At 48.1% G+C, this 22,522-nt stretch overlaps 1 protein-coding gene across 1 annotated transcript; it reads right to left on the reverse strand.

Annotated features, from left to right (window-relative positions):
- Window positions 1–11,075: 11,075 nt before the first annotated feature.
- On the reverse strand, window positions 11,076–19,981 carry LOC136635903 (vomeronasal type-2 receptor 26-like). The gene is made up of 3 exons (XM_066610986.1): window positions 19,888–19,981; window positions 19,044–19,202; window positions 11,076–11,986 (listed from the first exon to the last, which is right to left on the reverse strand). Exons 1-3 carry the CDS (start codon window positions 19,979–19,981, stop codon window positions 11,076–11,078), a joined length of 1,164 nt encoding a protein of 387 aa, XP_066467083.1.
- Window positions 19,982–22,522: the final 2,541 nt, after the last annotated feature.

Raw genomic sequence — 22,522 nt, forward strand, 5'->3', positions numbered from 1 at the left:
AGGCGCTAGCAGGAGATTGCCCCCGCCCCACCTTGTGCACCAAGGCTGAGGCTTGAGCCGCAAGTGGTTGAGGCGGTTGAGGAGGCGGGACCAGAGCCGTGGCACAGAGTGCGCGCCCCAGCCAGGCTCAGAGCGTTCCTGGCCGGCAACGAGGGTGGTTGCGTCGGCGCCAGGGAGCTCTGAGTGGCGCGCTGCCTCTCCTTTCTTTCCCCGCATGCAGCGCGGGCGGCAAGGAGAGCGAGGAGCAGCAGAGGGGGCGACGAGGGAGCGTCTTCCGCGCCCCTTTTGGCGAGCAGCCGATCAGTTTGGCTGTGCCTGCAGCGGCGGGGCAGCGGCGAGCAGTGAGCAGCGGACCTGCAGGGGCAGCAGCAGCACAGCGGGCGCCTGGACAGAGGAGGAGCTGCTTCGAGGGAACGCTGGTTCTTCGCCCCGCGTGGCGGGCAGGCGGTTTCTGCGCGCTACTGGGCACTTGGGGAGCTAGGAGTGTACCTCCTCCCCTGTTGTGCTTGATAGCACCTGTATCCTACTGTGAATTCTAGCACATGGGGGGTTGTGTTTTCCTGGTCTTTCACCATGGGGAAAAAGAGTCAAAAGCGGGGGGGAAAAGCCCCCAGGCGACCTGCACTCCTCCTTCCCCTCCGGCTTCTTCGTCCAATGGGGAGGACGAGTTTGATGAGCTCAGGGCTATGCTTGCTCGTTTTGATGCTAGGGAGAAGGAGAAGGCCCTGAGGAAGGCGGGGATGGGTGATGCCGGCGGGGTATCGGGTGTCGGTACCCTGTTGCGCAGATCAACCAGAAAGGGGCGTGGTGCGAGGCTGAGTGAGATTTTGTCTTCCAGGAAGCATGTGCGGGGACCAGGAGAGGTTAGCGAGTTGGAGCCTCCTGCTCCAGTGCCCCACGCTTCGGAGGTTGAGAGTACAGGCACCTCCCAGGCTGTTCCAAGAGGTGGGCAGCCGGCAGGCGGTGCTCCAGGTGAGACAGGACAGGACTTGGGCTCCAATGTGGGGTCTGTCTGGGATGAGAGGGAGGGCTTTGCTGTTCCTTTGGTGGCCCTCGCTCCTCAGTGGTTTCCATGGACTCAGTGGGGGAACGCCAATTCTTATTACCCATGGGGTGCCTTGCAGCGGGGCATGTTTGGTGGGGGGACTCCGGCTCCGGCAGCTGCTGTTGGGGCCGGCGCTCCCCCACTTCCTGCCTGGGCGCTGGGCGGTCAGGGTGTGCCGGGCTCTCCCCCTCCGGGCCAGCTGATGGGCCCATTGGCCACCCCTGGGATGCAGGTGGGGGGCGGTATGGAGCCAGGTGAGCACTCCTGGGTCTCATACGGGGATGTCGCTCTTCCTCTTGGTGGGCATCTGGCTCTGTCTGTGAAAGAGAAAATCTGGAGAGGTGAATACGTGGAAATGTTTAGCCTTCTGCAGATAGAGCCTGAGCCTGTCCCAAAGGTGGGGGAGCCGATTAGGGACCAGGAGTCAGTTAGGAGGTGTAAGATTGATAGGAACTGGGCCAACTGGCTAAATGGCTTCGTCATTTATGCCTCGGTTGTGCTTTAGATGTACCCCAATCGCGCCCAGGCACTGTTCAAATATTTGGACATAGTGCACAGGGCGTTTAGGGACTATATGGGGACGGCTTGGGTGGCGTATGACCACCATTTCAGACTACGCGCAGTGCACGATCCTGCGCTGGACTGGCGCGTTCCGCAGTGGGAATTGTGGACGCAGTTAGTCCTTCCGTCCCGGCCCACATGGGGTGACCGTTCCAATAGCGGGCACCTCATCGCGAGGAACAAGCCAGATCCCAGCAAGGCACCTAGCGGTGCTCAGTGAGTTCAGTGAGCTCAGTGAGCTCAGTGAGTTCAGGACCCGCTCAGTGAGTTCAGAACCCGTGGACGTATACAATGCCTCAGGGAAGTGCGGTAGAAATAACTGCACCTTCTTGCATGCTTGCGGACTCTGTGGTGCAAAGCACCCCGTGTCCACGTGCCCCAAATTGGGCGGACCAAGACAGGCCCCCGGGCAGCTGGCTGGGCGCGGCCGCCAGGGCGGCGCACCCCCATTCAATCCTCCCGATGGAAAGGGGGCCAACGCCGATTAAGTTACCACAGTTGTGTTCTTGGTTGCGAGTTTATCCGGACAGAGTCGCTGCTGGTCGTTTGGTGGAGGGGTTCTCAAAGGGGTTCCGGATTCCCGCAGCACGGCCCGCCGCGCCTATGCTGTCCGAGAATTTGCGTTCTGTTAAGGGGTTGGAGCATGTGGTTAGGAAAAAGATTGGTAAGGAGTTGGCACTGGGCAGAGTGGTGGGGCCGTTCGCGGCCCCGCCTATTCCCAATTTACGGGTTTCTCCTCTCGGGGTGGTTCCTAAGAAGGCTCTTGGGGAATTTTGGTTGATTCATCACCTGTCATTCCCGGAGGGTTCTTCAGTCAATGACAGTATCCCCAGCGAGCTATGCTCGGTTAGGTACACATCCCTGGACCAGGCCGTGGGGAGATTGAGGTCCTGTGGCGTAGGGGCATTGATGGCAAAGGCGGACATCGAGTCAGCATTCCGCCTGCTGCCAGTCCATCCCGATGATTTTTGCCACTTGGGCTTTTGCTTCGAGGGTGCCTACTACATTGATCGGGCGCTGCCGATGGGTTGCGCGATATCTTGTGCCCATTTCGAATGTTTCAGCACCGTTTTGGAGTGGGCGGTGCAGTATCGGACTGGTCATGTGACCACCGCTCATTACCTTGATGATTTTTTATTTATGGGACCTGCTGGTTCTGGGACATGCAAAATGCTGCTGGCGTCGTTTGTGGCACTGTGCGAGCAGTTGGGGGTTCCCCTGGCACATGACAAGACCGAGGGCCCTGTAGCCAGGTTGACTTACCTCGGGATAGAGTTGGATACTATCAATCAATGTAGTAGGCTCCCGGAGGCTAAGGTGGCCAAGCTGTCTGGCTTGCTTCGGGAGGCCCATAAGGCCAAGAAGCTGACCCTAAGGGAGTTGCAGGTGCTAGTGGGGCACCTCAACTTCGCTTGTCGGGTGGTGGCTCCAGGTCGGGCCTTTTTGAGGCATATGTGCGCGGTGATGGCGGGGCTGCGCAGGCCATCCCACCGCGTCAGGGTCACGGCAGCTCTCCGGGAGGACATGGCTGTATGGCTCACGTTCCTTGACCAGTTCAATGGGGTGTCGTTTTGGAGGGCCCAGTTTCTAGTGGAAGCCGAGCTGCAGGTGCAATCTGACGCAGCGGGGGGCCATGGGTTTGGAATTTATTTTAAGGGGTGGTGGTGTGCCGCCAGATGGCCTGGTGGATGGGTGCAGGAGGACATCACTCGGGACTTAACGTTCCTAGAGTTTTTTCCCATTTTAGTGGCAGTGCATGTGTGGGCAGAGGAGTTTGCTTATTCTACTGTCTGCTTCTGGTGTGATAACCAGGCTGTGGTCAGGATCATTAATTCGCAGACTTCTAAGTCCCCTAGGGTTATGCGCTTGGTGAGAGCTTTTGTTCTCCAGTGCCTTTAGCTTAATGTTCTTTTTTCCGCAAGGCATGTGCCTGGAGTGTGCAACAGCATTGCCGACGCTCTCTCTCGTTTCCAGGAGGAGCGTTTCCGGCAGCTGGCTCCAGAGGCACGGCCGGACCCAGAGCCCATGCCCCTATGGCTGTGGAGCCTTGGCTCAGCACCGCCCAGGACATGATCTGGGCTTCTCTGGCAGATGCCACCAGGGTTAGTTATGCAAGGAAGATTCAAGAGTTTTTGGTTTTCCTCAGGCAGCAGCATCTTGAGGACGCGTGGCCTCTGCCTGTTGCACACCTGATGAGGTTCATTATCGCTCTCAGGGATAGGGACCTGTCAGCTCACTCAATTGCTGTCTATCTGGCCGCCCCGTCGTTTCAGGCCAGGGCTTTGGGTTGGGTTGACAACACTGCAGATTTTCGGGTTAGGAGGATGCTGGAGGGTTTGAAGCGGAGCTGTCCCAGACCCTTTGATGCCCGTAAACCAGTTACTCCTGCCATGTTGCAGGCCCTTTGTGCCGAGTTTGGGTTACTTTGTACGTCTCCATATGAGACGGTTTTGTTCAAGGCTTGTTGCCTAGTTTTGTTTTTTGGAGCTTTTCGCCCCAGTGAGGTTTTGTCCGTTTCTAAGTTTAATCCCGGGGATAGGGCCCTCCGTTGGGGTGATTGTCAGGTGGGGCCTTATCGTGTTTCTTTGTTTTTAAGGCATTCCAAGACAGATCAACGAGGTAGAGGCCAATGGGTCCATCTGCAGAAGGCGGCCATTGGCGAGATCTGCCCGGTGCGGGCTGTGGTCGCCTACCGGCGGGGGGCCCCGCAGGGGGCGGGCCCTCTCTTTCGTCATGAGAATGCCCTTCCCTTAACTGTGTATCAGTTCCGGGCAGTGTTTCACGCTGCCTTGCAGAGGCTCGGAGTTGCACCTGGTCTTTTCGGCCTGCACTCCTTTCGGATTGGTGCCGCGTCTACTGTGGCTAGGCTTGGGTTCTCGTCAGGGGCCATTAAAAGGATTGGCCGGTGGTGTTCTGGTGCCTTTCGGTATTATGTGCGTTAGGCCCGTGGGGCAGGAGGGGCCGGGGCAGTTGAGTGGCAGGTTCCCCCAGTGGTTGGGGGGACGTGTTGACTGGCGTGGCCAGCCTTCGTGTAGTGGGGACTGTCCGGAGGGGGTCCCCGGTTGTGTTGCCCAAGGGCATTTTGTGGGTGTTGACACATCGTTCATGTTGCCTTTTCTGTTTCAGGTCTCCGTCGGTCGACTCCAGTGAGGGTCCTGATCTGCAGACATTCGATTATCTTTTGGGCCCGGAAAAGAGCTTTGTCCAGCAGCTTTGGCTCCCAGTTGGGACTGGGGGGTCTTGCCAGTGTCACCTGGGTTGCCAGACGGGGCATGCGCTGGGGCCAGTTCATGCCTATGCTGCTGCACTATCTGGAATGGCATCCCCCTCCTCAGGTAATCGTGGTGCATCTAGGCGAGAATGACCTGGGCCAGAGGACATCGATGTCCTTGAGGCTGCAGGCCCGTAGGGAGTTCTCACTTCTACGTAGCTGGTTCCCGGGGATGGTTATCCTCTGGTCCAACCTTCTGCCGCGGCGAGGTTGCGCGGCGCTCATAGTGTTCGTAGGATAGACGTTACGCGGAAAAGAGTTAACGATTACCTGGGGAGGGTAGTAGTTGAGGAGGGCAGGGCAGTTATTGGGCACCCAGCGATTGGGTTTAAGGATCCTGCCCTGTTCCACAGCGATGGGGTGCATCTGTCCCCGGTCGGCAACGATTTGTTTTTGTCAGACCTGCAGCAGGGCTTGAAGGATTTTATCCTTGTGGGGAGTGGGAAGGACAAGCGCTAGGCTGTCCTCCCCTGTGGCAGGGTACGTGCGGGGCTGGGTAGGTAGGGACTTGGCTCAGTGTCTATCCAAGGCAGCAGGGTGAGGGGTAAGTCTGAACCGCTCCTATGATGCCTGACCGGCTCCAGGAGGCAGGCAGGCGAACCCCTGGCCTGGACAGACAGGAAGGCGCGGCTCGGCCGGCTATCCTGGAGTCCGGCTGCCTTGCCCCCATTGGGGGTGGCGTTGAAAGACCTAAGTTGGCGATTGACGGCTGAGGTCTCGAGCCAGGTGGTATGCCCAATGAGAATGTAGGGGGAGGCAGACGGCTAGGACCGTTTCCCCCATATTGCCCCGCACGATTGATGTTCAGTGTTATTGCCCTGCTGCAGTTGAAGTTCAATAAAGTGGCCCATTTTCCATCCAAGCCGAAGTCTGGTGTCTTTATTGCGGGTGTGGGGGTAATCAGTTTGAGATTTTCATCTTCACTCTTCCCAGAAATAATTATGCCTCCCCTATCTTGAGAATCTTAAGGTCAAGCTCCACAAGAAACTGATGACCCATTCTGAGATCCCTCATCTCTCTAGGTTGTGTTCTAAGCAAGAAGGTGGCATTTTGGGTTGTTGCACAGGCATGAGTGGAATCACAACAACAAAAAATTTGGGTGACATCTTTTGCAAAGTGTTGCCCAAGCACAAAGTCAAGGCAAGCTTCAATTTGGATTTCTACATGTGAGACTTTTGTGCAATCTCTTCCATATTTGCAAGTCTTCTGATGTGTGAAGAATGATCATTTAGCTGCCCCCTGCTCCCCAATCCCCACCCTGATCTTCCCCCTAACAGATCCTGCCACAACCATACCTGCTTCAGTGGGTGCCTGCGATCCACTGATAGGCACATGGACGTCTCCAACGCTTTGAGTTGGCAGCTCTGAAGAAAGTAATTGTAGTGCAGATTTTATGGTGCCATAACAGAACTAATGACAGTAGATCACGAGATTCGCTTCCATAGGCCCAGCATAGGACTGGGTCATAAGAGTGTTTAATACTCTTATGGGTTCTGCCTTCTGTGGGTCAGCATTGAAAAATGTCTGAAAATAGAAGTGAGTATCAAGATGCAGCCAAAGGTTAACTTCCTCTGGCAAAAGGAGCTTTCTTAGGGAGGAGTTATCTTCCTTCTGAGGAAGCTCCTTACTCTGGAGAAAGGGAATCTTTGGCCACATCTCAAGATAATTTTTGCTATCCCCAAGGAGGCACAACTCTCCATGCCAAGGTAATAATCTGGACACAGATATAACTGAAATGAATCAAGTTTAAATATTTAAAAAATGGAAATACAGGTGGGACCTCAGCATCCAATGATTTGGTATCCACTGATTTGACTCACCAGTGATACAGAGATCCTCTTCTAAATGCCTTGTTACAAGGAAAAAAGCATCAAAACCCTATTTCCTTCTTTCACACTGTTATATAATTTCTTTCCATTAGATTCAATTATTCTCCCCATCTAGTGGCTGAATGTGGTATAGCTTCTATACCAATGAATTCTGGGGGGATAATGGAGGGTCAAGAAATCTGGAAAGGGGTCTTTAACGCTATTTTTCCACTGCTTTGGTATCCACTGATTTTTTGTAATCCACTGGGGGTTCCAGAACAGAACCCCAGTGGATAACAAGGCGTGACCTGTAGTTATGAACAGAAAAATATTTCCCTGAACTTTTCATGAAAAGCTTTGTAAGTTTTCATTTTTTAAAATCCACCCTCAATCAATGTGAGCTAAACAAAATTGTTTTTAGAAAGTAGTCCTAGATGACATTAACATCAATCCAATCCAGAATTCAGTTTTAGGTCACCTGGAGGGCAGTGTACTGTCCAGTCTCCTGAAACCATCTACCTGCCCCACTCTGGTCCCGGAGGGAGGTGTGGTCCTTAACACCATTTCCTTCCTGCCCTTTTTCCACACCACTCTTTTTCCAACACCCACCAAAGGAGAAGTATGTGTTCTGCCAGGACTCCTTGCCTGCCAGGCCATCCTTATCAGCCTTCCACAGTCTTCCTAGTGACACTGCCTCTGATCAATCGGAAGATGCATGTAAGCAATTAAGAACTCTGAGTAAAGTATTTCTTAACCAAGCCTCTGCCTCCTATGTAAGTTCTGTTGATTGCAACTAACCCTGGCCGGGGGATATTTTACCATAGGAAAGGGTGCTTTTGCTGATTGCTTTGCTTTCCCCGCTCCCTTCCAACAAGTATCCCTACCTGTGGTACTTTGTAGATACTGACAAGGTTTGATATATGGATGGAGGTTTCAGTGTCAACTCCCCCAACAAGGGCCAGCAGTTTCCTCTTATCTGTGTCGCAGTTGTAATTGGTTTTTATGATTGCTCCTGTAGCAAGCAACTGTAGTGTGCTGAAATAGGTTATCCTTTTCATGTAGGAGTTGTTGGTTATGCAAAAACCCAGAGTGACATTGGGTAAAATGTCAGGATTATTGTTGATTTCAGTAACAGCAAACTGCAGGGCCATGACATGCTGAAAGTTCTTTGGTAAGATCCTGAAATGGGAATTGCATGAAGAGTTGTAAGGTTTCTTCAGAAAGGTAAACTCACCTGCTTAAAGGAAAAAAAGGGGGATGTGCAAATCTTTGTTTATTTTTCTTATAAGCAAGAAAACCTGATATAACTAGAATGAGGAGATTCAATTTTCCCAGACACCTGTAATTCCAGTTTGATGTTAACACCTGTGCTGAATTACTCTATATCAGTGGTTCTCAAATGTTTAGTACCGGGACCCACTTTTTAGCATGGGAATCTGTCAGGACCCACCAGAAGTGATGCCATGACTGGAAGTGACATCATCAAGCAGGAACATTTTTTGCACTACTAGGCTGCAATTCTACCCACACTTACCCAGGAATAAGTCCCATTTACTACCATTGTTAAAAGCATATAAACAATAGCCTGTTAAAAGAATAGATCTGTAACATTTCCCCAAATGCAGTCACATACTATGGTAGCATCTAATCTACTATATTAAAATATTGAAATGAATGGGGACCCACCTGAAATTGGCTTGCAACCCACCTAGTGGGTCCCGACCCACAGTTTGAGAAACACTGCTCTATATCTTTGAGCAGGGCTCATCACTGTTGTACTAACAATAAAAAATAAGACCTTTTCATAATAAATGAATGAATGAATGGCTTTCTTGCATTTAATAAGAAAGGGATTATTCAAATGGGGAATCCTAATTATTTTTAATGGAATCTGCTCTTTCTGGGATATACATTTCTCAGAAATAATATAATTCATGACATGACTATGACCACGATCTGCTCAGTCCTACAGCGCCGTCCTTCCCTGCTGATGGAGTCACAGGCATGCAACCCATGCCAGGCTGCAATATGTCCTTTGGCCATAATGAAGAATTGCCCCAGAAGCCTCTACATCAGCCAGAGCATTGTGAAAGCAGTTTGTTGTGAGCCTTGGCTGGACCAACCCCAATGCTGGGGATGATTCCCCCAACCAGCATCTCAAGCACGCCAGCATGGGCGCATGCAGGAGCTTAGGCAAGCCTGGAGAAGCTGTCTTTGTATCCCCTAGTCCAGTATGTCAAACTCATTTCATACAGAGGCTGAAGTTTGCATTCATCCTGCCTGCTGAGAACTAGAAGTGACATCATCAAGCAGATGATGGCCAGAAATAAGCACTTTGTTTTCACATAGATACTCATTAGCTACACATGAGAGAAGAGAAAATGTGCAAATGTTGTTTGCACTTTCAAGCTATGAGAAAGCCCAATTATCAAGCTATGAGAGCCCAATTAGAATGGGGGCCAGATAAATTGCTTCTGCGGTCCAGATTTGGACAGTGGGCCTTTGATTTGTGATTTGACCAGCCTGCCCTAGCCAGTAGCAATAGCCATAGCCCAGCACTACAAGGACAGGCCCTGCGAGACAGGAAAGGCTGGCAGAAGATGGGGCAGTCTGAGGGACACAATGAAGCCCTGGAGAGGAAGATACAAGTAAGACTAGTGATGGGGGAGTTTTGGCACTCCTGCATTGGTGGAGGAGGGAGCTGGATAGGACTGCTGGGCTGTTAATCCATTGTACAAGGTGTCACTTAGCTCGGATGAGGAAGAGCAGTTTCCCTAAGGTTTTTCCAACTAGTAGTACTTCACGGTATGGGATGGGCCTTGGCTGGAGTGCCATGGCGATCATGGAACAGTGGTCCTGTCCCATTGGAAGTTGAGATGGCTGAGATGTGGATGCACACCTGCTTGGCCCCAGAAAAGAGGCTCAGTTTGGGGAAGGATGGTGTTGAACAAACTCCTAAGTATGGGGCAAGCTGCCCACTCCTGTGCACAGCTGTCCTTTCCAGTGGACGTACTTGAGAAAAAGGTCACAATAGGAAAGGTGATACTTCTAGATCAGAAGTTGACATCAAAAGTGGTGGAATGTAACAAAAAAAATACCTTAAATTTGCTTAGGAATGTGGTTTCTAGTATTGATCATATATGCGGATTCAGGGCATTCTCAGTAGGAACTGGCAAGGTAAAATTGTACTTTGTAATAAAATGTGAACAAATTTATATTTCTCTGAATGCTTTAATGCTTTTAAAATTCATTTCAGTGTGAGAATTTCAAAAAGGTTGCTATTTTTGGCACTGCATCCATAGTTACTCTACTCCAAAATGTAGGCAGAAGTATGATACAATGTATGTTACAATGCACAGGATACAGGATTAATAAAAACACAAATTTTAAGATAACTGAAAATGTTTTGATGATACAAAAACCTGTCAGATTTCCATTTTAATCAGTACCTCTGAATTGTAGAACATTAAAAATTGAACATAAACTTTTCTGTGTTACACAGTATTATTTATTTTACGTATGTTTCTAGAAATAATATGTAGGATGGTTGGATGGTACCTCCCCATGGTTTCAAAGAGACAGGTGTGTTTGCATGTGTGTACAAGCAAGACCTAAAGTACATTGCCCCATGATGCTTTTGTGTGATAGGTCAAAGGTCATCTACCATGTGCTCATGCACTTATCATGCAAATGAGGAGGGGGCTTGAAACATATTAGCTCTTCCCATGTTCTCATGTTTTTGCACATGACATAAAGCAAGATTTGAGATGAATTCCTCTTGAGTTCCATCTTAAGAGTTGGACTTTAGAGATAAGCCTGTCATGACTGGTGATGGCCAAGTGATCCTGATCACTTTGAATTTGATGAAAAGTGATTCAGTTTGTTCTTGTCTAGATAAAGTGGCTCGCTCCTATTGTTGCCTTCTCTGCAGTTAGTTTCTAAGAAAGGATTGCTTGTGTTACAAACTACTACAGTGGTTCCCAATCTTATTGATACCACAACCAGCCTCCAAGGTGGGTTGTGATGCTCTCAGTGGTGCCTGGAAGGCCTATTCAGGGTTGCCCTGAGCTGGCAACCCACTCTACTGGCCTCCACAGGCCCCAAAATGGCCTGCAGAAGCCTCCAAAAGCCACTTCCAGTTTTCAAAGGCAAACTAGAAGTTTTGGGAGCTTGTGTGGGCCATTCGGAGGCCCGTGGAGGCAACTAGAGAGGGTCATCGGACTGGTGTGACTCAGACAAACCCTGCAGGGTCACTATTGCCTCTGGAATGGCTTCTATTTGGAGTTATTTGGATGCGAGTGTGAACAGGAGGACCCACCTCACATGAGCTTGTGAGGTTGACACAACAGTGGGTTGCGACACACAGTTTGGGAAAGGCTGCTCTACTGAATTATTTCATATAATTTCTTTTCTTAAAGAACTGGTCTCTGGTGTTCATATGTGGCCTCAACAAAATAATGTACATTTTAGGGGCAAAAATACAAAGGAGCAGTCCTGCACTGGAGGCCAAAATGGAGAAGATCTCCACAGCCACCACATATTTGCCTTTTGTACTCAGATAGCCTGGGAAAAAGGACACCCACACGCTGCAAAAGACCAACATGCTGAAGGTGATGAACTTGGCTTCATTGAAAGTGTCAGGCAGCTTCCTGGCTAAGAAGGCTATGGTGAAGCTGATGACGGCCTGAAAGCCCATGTAGCCCAAAACAAGGTAAAACATGGTGTCTGAGCCCTCATTACATACCATTATGATCTGCCTAGGTAGAGAGAACATGTCAAGGTGTGGGAATGGGGGAGAAGTGCACAGCCAGATTGCACTGAGTCCAACTTGAACAATAAAAAAAGCAAAGATAATGGAAGTAGATAGTCTTTTCCCCACCCATTTCCTCATTTTGTTTCCTGGGGTTGTGGCTGTGAACGCAAGAATGACAGTGATGGTTTTGCCCAACACACAAGATAGAGCAAGAGAAAAGGCATTTCCAAAAGCAGGCTGTCGAAGAAGGCAGGTCATCTTGCCAGGTCGTCCGATGAACAGGAAGGAGCAAAGGAAGCAGAGCAAAAGGGAGATGAGCAGAAGGTAAGTAAAATCCCGATTGTTGGCTCTGACGATGGGCGTGTCTCGATGTGTGATAAAAGTTACAAGCACGAAGCCTGTGAGCAGAGTGAAAGCAAGTGCAGTGGAGCCCAAACTGAGACCTAAAATTCCATCATATGCCAGGTAGGTGATGCCTTTGGGAATGCAGTGGCTTTGATCTTTGACAGGATACTTACCTACAGTGCATTTGTCGCAGTGATAAGCATCTGAAAAAAGGAGACAATTTGAGAAGATCGGTGACATTTTCAACCCACTGGTGACCCAATCCTACCTGTGTGATATGCCAGGGGACCATGAGGCATGGCTGTCATGCCATGGATGCCAGCCTCTTCACCTGTCTGTGGTGTGCTGCTACCAGTATAAGGCCTACTGGTCCCCACATCCCCAGCAGTGCTTCACATACATGCCAGTTTCTGCTAGTCGACTCACTGAGATTTCCCTTTCTGGACCAGGAATGGTGCTACTCAGAGGCTTTACTACATGAAAAATGATGTCAAATAGAAATTTGAAAGAATGCCAACGAGAAGGGTAACCCCCTTTTTTATTCAATGTCCCCATATATTTCCTGAAGCTCCTGAGTCACCTACCTGTATAATTTGACACAGTCCCTTCAGGGCACTGCAGACAGTCATAGCAGCAGGATGGTTCTCCCTCACGAGCCTTCCTGTGGTATCCAGGTCGACATCTCTCCGAGCAGGCAGAATGTGGCAACTTCTGACCATAATGTGAAGCAAATGCAGTTTAACTTTATTGAATGTACCTGTGCATTTAAGCACATCGTACCCTATGTTGATTGTGCCTTCGTCAAATGTATTCCGGTCATTGTCATCCCTGGATAGTCACATCTAGTTTGTGTTTGTGTGTGTGCGTGTGTGTGTGTCCCTTTTTTGGCATCCCACCAAAGCTGGGCAAAAAGCAAAATACCTGTATAAATACCTGTATAAAATACCTGTATAAATACCTGTATTTAAATGTAACTGGGCAGCAACCCCCATTTTATATATGCTAAGCCTCTTATCCCAGCCCTAACTCTACCTTGGTGTTTTAAAAATAAAAATAAAAAAACACATCAAATATAAGTATACTTATATTGGGACACAAATGTTCAGGGTACAAAAACAACAGACACAAATGTCCAATAACAGCATGGGTTTGACTGGGGCATAGCTATCCAGGATACAATGGCCCTGTCATTTAAAATGATATACAGGTGCCACAGTTTATACACTGGTTTTTTATCTCAATGAGAATGGGCGGGGGGCAATTCAAAGTCGCACACACCTTTGCCCCGTGATGGTGTCTGCCTCTGTTTCAAGGTACAGAAACATTGCAAAAAAGCTGTGTGTTGCATAGCCACAGAAGTAGCCCTGGAGCCATGGAAGAGGCTCTGAAGATTGTGCGCCTTGCGCAGGAACAGAAAGACTCCTTGGAGCCCCTGAGCCATCAAAGAGGCAAGCGCAGAAAACTCCAAAAAAATCAGTGAGAATCTTGTGGGGAGAGGGGAAGCTAAGGGAGAAACCCCTGTAGCCAGAAGTGGTGCAGCAAAGAGGATCGCTCTCCCTCCCTCCCTCTCTCTCTCACACACACACACAGTAGTAACAGAGGGGGATTGCTTTAAAAAACCCACATTTTCCAGGCACCCTCTGCCAAATTCCCCCCTCCTTCAGACTAAGCTCCTGCAGGCTCTCTGTGGTGTAGCCTACATAAGCAAAACAGCCCAGCAAGCAAGTCTTCCCAGCAATCCCAAGCATTAGATTTAGGCTACAATCCTCTCCACACTTTCCAGAGAGTAAGCCCCATTGACTAGAATGGGACTTACTTCTGAGTAGACATGGGCTCTGAGGCTGTAATTTGTGTAAAATCACGTGTTTCTGGTTGATTTGGCACAACGTGGATTTCCCCAATTGTGGAACTTCAGGGAACGAAACCCCTGCACATAAAAAAGTTCCACCTTTACAAACATAAATGGAAATGAAATACCTACAGTTGCTTTAGGAACCTTATTGGAGGGCTGCTGTACAGTTATTTGGGGCAATGTCTTCCACTTAGCCCATGGAATCTTGCAAGAAAAATTTCATTTCAAAATGTCTCTTTCTGCCCTCATTCTGATGGTGCCCGTCTTAAGCTGTTTCTGCCCATTGTTTCTGCAACAGGGACCAACTGTGTACACCTGTGGGCTGGGCAGAACTGAGTTAAAGCCAGATGACACAACAGAATGGTTAGGAAGCTATTCTTCGTAACTATGACCTCTTCTGGTTTTGCCTTCAAAACAGACAGCCCAGCCATGCACAGATTTTCCAAATCCCTGTAGCAGAATATATGTAGATTCTTGGAGTCCTGTAAACTAGCCTCACTCCACTGCAGATGAAACAGAATTAGCCAACCCCCATCCTTGGAATGTTTAATGTTTGTCTGAAATGACAAACGTATTATGCTGTACCCAGGTATACAACATATATCTAGGAACATATTCATCTGGGTTCAGGTGCATGAATCGATGCACCTGATTTACAAAACTACAATCTAGGTGTACTGTATACAGACTGCACCTACAATGAATGGAATGTGAGTAATGGTTTCTAGGTGCAGGCTAAGGATTATTTTACCAGGACATAATTTGTTGCTGTCATCCTTCAGTCTCGGAAGACTATGGTATTGCGCTCTGAATAGTGGCTCTGGAACAGAGTGTCCTCTCCAGTGCGCAAAGCCTGGGTAAAGTAGATATGGAGGATAGACAGTTACCCATGCAGAAAATCCCCCCTCTCCACGTCGCTGAAATGGTCCAATGGAAAGGCAGAGGCCAATACGGTTGGTTCCAGCGGCGTCACAGGAGTTGCCAGAACGTGACTGTGTTTGGCCATGAACTACCTCAGGGACTCCAGCTCTGGATTTTGCCTCGAGGTTGACTCCTGAAGCCTTTTCCATAACTGGATGTAGCCCCAAGGCAGTGGAGGTTTTGGATCAGAGTTATCCTTCTCTCAGATGAGCTGCCTTCCCAGGCTAATGAGTCCCATCTACCCGGTGGCTGTTTAGTCACCTCTTACGACAAGTACAGCCAAACTGAGGGCCTATTCTTATCCCCCAGCCCCCAGGGGTTCAGGACAGAATACAGTGTAACATAAGACTAACTCAAGACTGGGGTACAAAAATAGGCAGGAACATTTCAGCTCAGATTCTGCTTCAGTATTTTGGGGTGTTGACACATTGATCTCTGCTGATAGCCAGACTGTGGGCAGAATCCTAACCAGGTCTACTCAGAAGTAAGACCTCTTTTGTTCAATGGGGCTTACTCTAAGGAAAGTGCTGCTAGGATTGCAGCCTTAGGTAAGCAGCAATAAGTTGGCAAGGACCAAAGAATGTGGTACCTGTGATCTAAGTTGCAGGCTAAGCCAACAACCATATACCAGAATTAGGGTGCTTCAGTACAGGCCTCCCCCTCCTTACCGGCAAGAGTCCTGTTCCTGAACCCAACATGGATACAGGAGATGCCCCAAGGAACTTGAAGGGGGGGCCGAATGGGGGTGCCCATTTCCTTGGATACGTGAAACCCTGGATATGGGATCTGCTGATACAGCCCCCCCCCTGTATATTATTTGGAGTTTGCACCCTCAACTCTTGTTATATTCATCAGAATCTTTTCAACAGAGCCAGTTGCTGACAATACAAGTTAGTAACTTCATACGTGTGAGATGCCTTGGCAGTGATAGTGGAAAAGTGGTTATCAGAGTCAGAGGTGTGAAAGAAAAGAAATTACTTAGGGAATCGGAATCTGGATCGCTCACCTTGTTGAATTTGCCGGGCCAGATAATGGCATCTCCCTTCATAGTGAAGCTTTGGTTCAAGGAAGCCTGGGAATCTATTCTTCCAACTCTCAGTCGGCCGAAGGATTTGTTTGGGAAAGCCACCAAGTTCAGAATGTCAAATCCACTGTTGAATTCCATGATCTCATTGAAAAAGATCTCATGCCCAGCACTGTTGTTAAAATGGACTTTTCTCAAAAATGGGTGAAGCTAGATGGGAAGATCACACTTCAGGATTTCCACAGCCAGGGCAAAGGCGTGCAGGCATGGAAGGATTTTTCACACCCTAAGATTTCCAGTCCCTTTTGCATTTTTTATCCAAGATGAATTCATGCTACAAAACTTCTCTTTTCCAGAGAAACTAAAGATCCCGTTACAGAATTTCCTCCCTGAGCTCTGAAAAAAACTTCTCCATGTTCCTGACTTCAGTTCTTTGCACATTTTCACACTTAGACACACACACCAGGGATGTATGTTGTGGGGTGTCAGGTGAGGCAGAACTGCCTGTTGGAGTCCACAGAAAATCATTGCGGCCCCCTCTAAAAGGGGGGGGGAGATTCTCCACCCACTTTCTCCAAAGTAAGCCGTTGGAGAGCTTGTGCCATCATAGGAGAAAATGTAACAATTATTAGTAGAATCTGTCAGGGCGGTTCTGCGTCAGCTGCCACCCAACACCACACATTCCTCTCTCTCTCTCACCCACATTGAGAAAGTCCAAGCACTTGCATCTCTTATACTTCACTATCAGCCCAATTCTAACCCACGCTGGAATGGGGAGGCCAACTGGCCTGTCCCACATCCAGAGTAGGGTTGGGGCAGCCTGCAGCTCAGCCTGGGGCAAGGGGAATACATTACCCCAGGTAATACTGCAGCAGCCCCAATGGGGCTACTGTGATCTGCACCACCTAAAGAGGTGGCACAGATCCGAGCAACCCACGGCTGCTCCGGGTCACCCAGGACTTTGGATTCGGAAAAGTGCCAAATCCAGGCCCCACCTCCTGCTCGTCCACGACCCACCTGCAGGCCCGCCAGCCCTCCGCCCACTCCAGAATGCCTCCTTCCTGCCTGCCCTCCCCAAGCCCCCATGCCAGCCTGACTCAGCCAGTGCTAACCTACATTTCCTCCAGCACAATGGCGCTGGAGGCAGCCCTCAGTGACTGGCACAAGTCCATGTGCCAGCCCAAGGGCTGTTTTGGATTGTGCCATATGTTCTTTAAAGGAAATTGTTGCACCTTCTGGTAAAATGAGAATTCAATACGCAGTATACTACAGTGAGCAAAATGACAGAAAATACCAAATGGCTGATAGAAATTCAGGAGTAACATCCAACAACTCAGCAGAACGGATCTGTGCTAGCCAGCAATGAGAACAATACCAGTCTGGAAGAGCCAAGTTAGAGTGAAATTGAAAGTTTAAACACCACAACTTGGTCCCAATCCAGATTAACACCTTTCCCATCTATTAGTATTAGTATTAGTAGTAGTAGTAGTAGTAGTAGTAGTAGTAGTAGTATTAGTATTAATAGTATTCCTATTTACTATTTACTTTACTCATTTGTTATTTATTTTACTTGCTCACCGAAGCCCCAATGATACAATGAACACGACTTTTATTGTTACCTCCCATGACTGCATGGTCTGAAGTTCCCAACTAGGGGTTTCTTTCAACATTTGCAGCCAGGATGATTGAATGGCATGTAAGGCATGTGCCAAGGCGTAGACTGCATTATAGATACTGTAGCTCTGGTCAGACATGCTCATTTCAAACACAGTCCTAGGAAGAGTCTCTAACTTTTCCTTCCATGTGCAGCGTTGAATGTAAAGTAATTTCCTGAAATTATTTTTCCTACAGTTAAATGCATCAGACCAGAAGTCCTTCATAAACTCAGACTCTTCTTGCTGGTAAGGGTTATATCTTTGAAGGAAGTCCTCAAATCCTGGCACATTCCTTTTATGAGTCGCTATGGACAGGGAGCCATGGAAGGATTTGACATCTGTTTCAAGGAAAAATGACTTTGAAGTTATTTCCCATCGAGGAGTCGTGATCCAAACCTTCCCTAGTGGTATGATATTTTCATAAAAATGTAGCGCCCTTTGCAAACCATACATATAATTTCCATCCCCGTATACAACAATCACATTGGCTTTCGTCTTAATAAGAATTGGCATCACTTCCCATTTAGTAAGCAAAAGGTGAAACGATGAAATTAAGCCGTGGAGAGAGAATAACGGCATCTTTTCTGTGAAGGCAACACAGATGCCGTTCCAGCTGAACATGGATTTCAAGCTTTGTTCAAACTCTTTTCCACTATCGTCATTGGAAACAATTAGGCCAATCCAAGTCCACTGGAAATATCTTAAGATCCTCACTATTCCTTCACTTTGAGAAGCTTCATTTGGGGCCATTTGGTACAAAAAAGGGAATTGAACCTTGTCTCTCAGTCTTTGGTGAAGTGAGCCATAACCAAACTGAATGGGGTGGGAGGAGGAACAAGACTTCATTCATTACAGAAAGATACAACAACCCTTGCTAGAAATCAGAGCTCTTCAGTTATGCATCCAAAACGATGGAAACTTCTGCAGAGAGAGCTTAGAAGATACATCTCTTTGCTGAGCTTCGTTTGCCAAACTGTGGCTAAATAGGGGCCCAATCCTATGCTTCCCTAGCACCCGGGGCTACAACAGTGCCGAAATGGCTACCACTGTATCCTGTCGAGCCAGGGAAGTAGCCCCAGGTCTCTTCAGGGTAAGGGAACAAACAATATGAACCCTATAGTACCTGTAGAACCCTATAGTGATTTTCAACCAGTGTGCTGCGGCACATTGATGTGCCACAAATGGTCCTCTGGTGTGTCACAGAAGTTTGATGGATCATTTATTAGAGGAGGTAATTCATTAGTGGGGCTATTTGGGGATGTGATCTCCCCTACCAGCAGCATGGTGTGACTTGTCCAAAAAAAAATAAAAAAATGATGGTGTGTCTTGACAATTTTAGTGTCTTATCAGTGTGCTGTGAGATGAAAAAGGCTGAAAATCACTGCTAGAGTAGAATACTCCAACAGGAAAACCTGAATAAGTGCACAACCCTATGCATGTCTACTCAGAAGTTCCATTGAGATCAATGGAACTGACTCTCAGGAAAATGTGCATAGGATTCCAGCCCAAGAGAGTTTTTCATAGTCTATGTCATCATGCAACTCTACCTTGTTTGTGTGTGTGTGTGTGTGTGTGTGTGTGTGTGTGTGTGTGTGTGTGTGTGTGTGAGAGAGAGAGAGAGAGAGAGAGAGAGAGAGAGAGAGAGAGAGAGAGAGAGACTATTGTAGTTTGTGGAAACTGTGTGTCAATGGTAAATTGCTGATGCTTCATCCCACAAACCCCTACCTGTGGAATCTTGTAGAGATCGAGCATGGTAGCTGTCTGGATAGAAGCTTCAGAATTGAGTCCTCCAATGACTACTGACGTACTGGGTTCCTTTCCACACTTGAAATTGGGAAAGCTGTCTTTTTCCGTTGTCAGCAGGGACAGAAGGACATCACAGCTTAATCTGGCTTGGAAGGCATTATCGTAGATGTGGAAGCCCAGAGTGACATTGGGCATGAGGCTTGCATCCCTGTTGATTTCCTCTACAGCAAATAGCAAAGCCAAGGCATGCTGGTAATTCTTTATCTCTGACCTGCATGAAAATAAGTCGTTTTCAATTGCTTACGTTAGTAGCCAATTAGTAGTCCCATCCTGCCCCCCCCCCCACACTCCCCCAGTTCGCAAAGCACAGGGAGAGTTGCAAATGTAAAGTTTTTTGGGGGAAATGTTGAAGAACAAAGAAGCTTAGGTGCTGCCAGAAGGAAGAGGAAGATGTTAGGAAGATAACATAAGACTCTCATGTTATCTGTGCAAGTCTGCTCTTCCATTGTCACTGTCTTCCATTTCTGGTTCATTGTCACTGTCGCAGAAATTATTTGTGAAAGTGTGCATGGCTTGACCACAGTCAGGACTAAAGTTATGACATTAAAGCTGCAATCCTAACCACACTTTCTTGAGACTAAGTCCCATTGAACAAAATAGGACTTACTTCTGAGTAGACCTGGTTAGGACCTATCCAACTCTCCAGCTCCAATGCAGCCCAAAGGTAAGAAATGTTCCCTTACATAAAGGAAGCCTCTGTGACTGCCTTCCCACAATAGGATGCAGCACATACCCCATTGGCTGCACCAGCAGTGGTAAATTGGGTTGGATTGAGGTCTAAGTTTGGTTCTGAAATGCTGAAGCTTATGCTATGATGATCAACCTCCTACATACATGCAAACTTACCTGGCTCTATGAAAACCAGGATTGGGGGGTAAGTATGTGAAGGACACTCCTCGATCTGTAACAATTTGTACAGACAAAACTGCACCAATGACATGGTCTCCTGGCTTTAAATAATCACGTGAATATCTGTCAGTTGTTGCTTCACAAACTTCATCTGAGGTTTCACTGATGGCCTGGGGCAGCAGTAGAAACAACAGCTGGAGCAGCATTTTAGGTCTCTGCAATCTGTTTCTGCCGTGAAGCTTTCATGCACACTCCAAGCAACTACAGTAATTGATAAGGCATAATCTATCTGTTAGACTGAACACAGTCATCATATTATAGGTTATTCAAGACTGGTAATGGCAGAGCCCAGCAATGCCAGCATTTATCAGAAACATCACTGTTTATGCCATTTCATGATTACGTTCTACAACTGATGAATCTGTTTTTTGTTTATGACCCTGGAAAATTGCTTCTCAAAATCCCTGGGGAGGGGGATTTGCATGGCAGGGAATTAATCACATAACTGTTAATTATAGGGGAGATAATTGCCACTCTCTCTCTTTGCCTCTTTCTCAGATACTCTGTGTTGTAGAGCAGATAAAGGAAGATTTTGTGTAGTAACTTCAGTTAAGGCCTTTCTGCTCATTGGGAGGTGTGAAGACAAGCATCCTGTGTCTGGCTAGCCAGATGTTCAATAGTGCCCAAACTACAAGTTCTTGAATTTGAGAGCTCTACCTTTGTCCCTGATATTTTGTACTCAGAAAATATTCCACCTCTACAAATGGAGGCCCTTGGGAACATGGTGCTAACATGCATTTGGGTCACCCTTTTCAAAGCCTGCTGTGCAAAAGCAACTTTAAGAAGCACGAGAAAGTGATGTTATTAGTTTTTCTCCATTACTCTGTCTACTATTCAGACAGAGTAGTTCGGTAGTTCGGTAGTTCAGTAGTTCGGTAGTTTGGTAGTTCAGTTGGGTAGTTCGGTAGTATCAGGACAATCAGCAATTGTCCTGGACCTGGAAGCAATTGTCCAGGTCTGAGAAGAGACCTGGAAGCAATCTGTGTGGCTCTGTGTGTGTCTGCGTCCGTGTCCAGAGAGGGCAGTGCTGCTGACCAGAGGCGTATTTGGCCCCTTTGGTATCTGGGGCCCTGACTTGCGATGTCACCTCCTGGACATACCTGAACTGGAAGCAATTGTGACGTGATGACATCACTGCCGATTACTTCCAGGTTACAGCATGCTCAGAGAGGCTGAGTGCCGCTCTGAGCGTCCTACTGCTTTTTCCACCATTCTGAGTCCTGCAACCCCTCTTGCAAGCACTCAGAGTGGTTGTGTGCCAATCTGAGCATCCAATGGCTTCTTTGGCCTTTTTTCTTCCAAAAAGAGGGAGGAAAGCGAAAAAGCCATCAGCCGCTCAGAGCAGTGCGTAACAGTCCTGAGTGTCCATGGTGCAGAAGCTACTGCTGTGGCAAGGAGGCCCTCAATCACTCTGAATGCCTGTGAATGATCCCCTGGCTTGACACCCCTCAAGGTGTGGTACCCAGGGCCCTGTATCCCCTGGCCCTGCCTTAGCTACACTACTATTGCTGACAGAGAGCACATTCCATGCTATGGGCTGGGGGGGAGGGGGAACCAGACAGCCCAGGCGAGGTAAACCAGACAGCCCAGGCGATGCCACTTCAGCCTGTGGTGTGGCATCAAGGAAGCTCCAAACTGCATCATGCACAGCTTAACAAGTCAAGAAGCTTTGGAGGTTGAATTTGTTGTAGTTACTTATGGGGGTCTCAGCCAGCACCCCTGAGCTAAGAAGTCTCTGGAGAAGTTATTTGGGCCTCTTTGACCAATCCTTCTGCCTCATGCTATCCCTTTCCAAAACCCAACTGCGACATGACACCGGCTGCTTCGTTTTGAAAGGAGGCATCCTGAAATCTGCAGGGAGCCTTCCCCTTCTCCCAAGACCAAGCACGGCCACAGCCCCAATCTGACATTGCAAAGATGGCTTGCTATTATACTGCAGACGCTGTATGCCTTGTCACTTACAGCCAGGGACTATTCCAATAGAGTTTAATGAACACAGTTAGGAAGTAGCTGCCTTCTACAGCTGTGCCAATATTTCCTATTTTTCTGTTAAGTATCTCAAGATCCTTTCTGATCTTTCATCAATGTCCAGCCTATAATGAAACACTGGACATGTCTCCCCATCCTTTAACTAGGAGCTAGCAAGGGCAACTGCCCCAAGTCGTAAGTTCCATCACCTTAAAAAGTACTGTCTCTTGCTGCAATAGGTATGGCTTGAAGAAGACCCCAGTAGCCTCCATCAACAGTTTGGGGGTGAAAAGTCACTTGCTATCTGACTTTCTGGCGCATTCACTCAATCAAATTTCCAACTTCTGGTGGACTCTGAAGTCCCCTAGGGAGTCCAAAGATCCCCAAACTTGAGCTCAAAAAGTCACAGCTGCAGATTCCCTAATAAGACACGCATAGCTGACCCAATACTCCACTGCACTCAACATGCAGTGCTACGGGTTTTTGAAAATGTTCTTCCTAAAAACTAGTGAGGGAGTTGTACAGGTACATGAATCTGTAAGATGACTGACTCTGCTGCACCCATTGCCAAGAAGTCAACCAGAGAATGGGTTATAGTACAAAT

The sequence above is a fragment of the Tiliqua scincoides genome, unplaced genomic scaffold, assembly GCF_035046505.1.
Source record: "Tiliqua scincoides isolate rTilSci1 unplaced genomic scaffold, rTilSci1.hap2 HAP2_SCAFFOLD_128, whole genome shotgun sequence".
NCBI classification, from domain to species: domain Eukaryota; kingdom Metazoa; phylum Chordata; class Lepidosauria; order Squamata; family Scincidae; genus Tiliqua; species Tiliqua scincoides.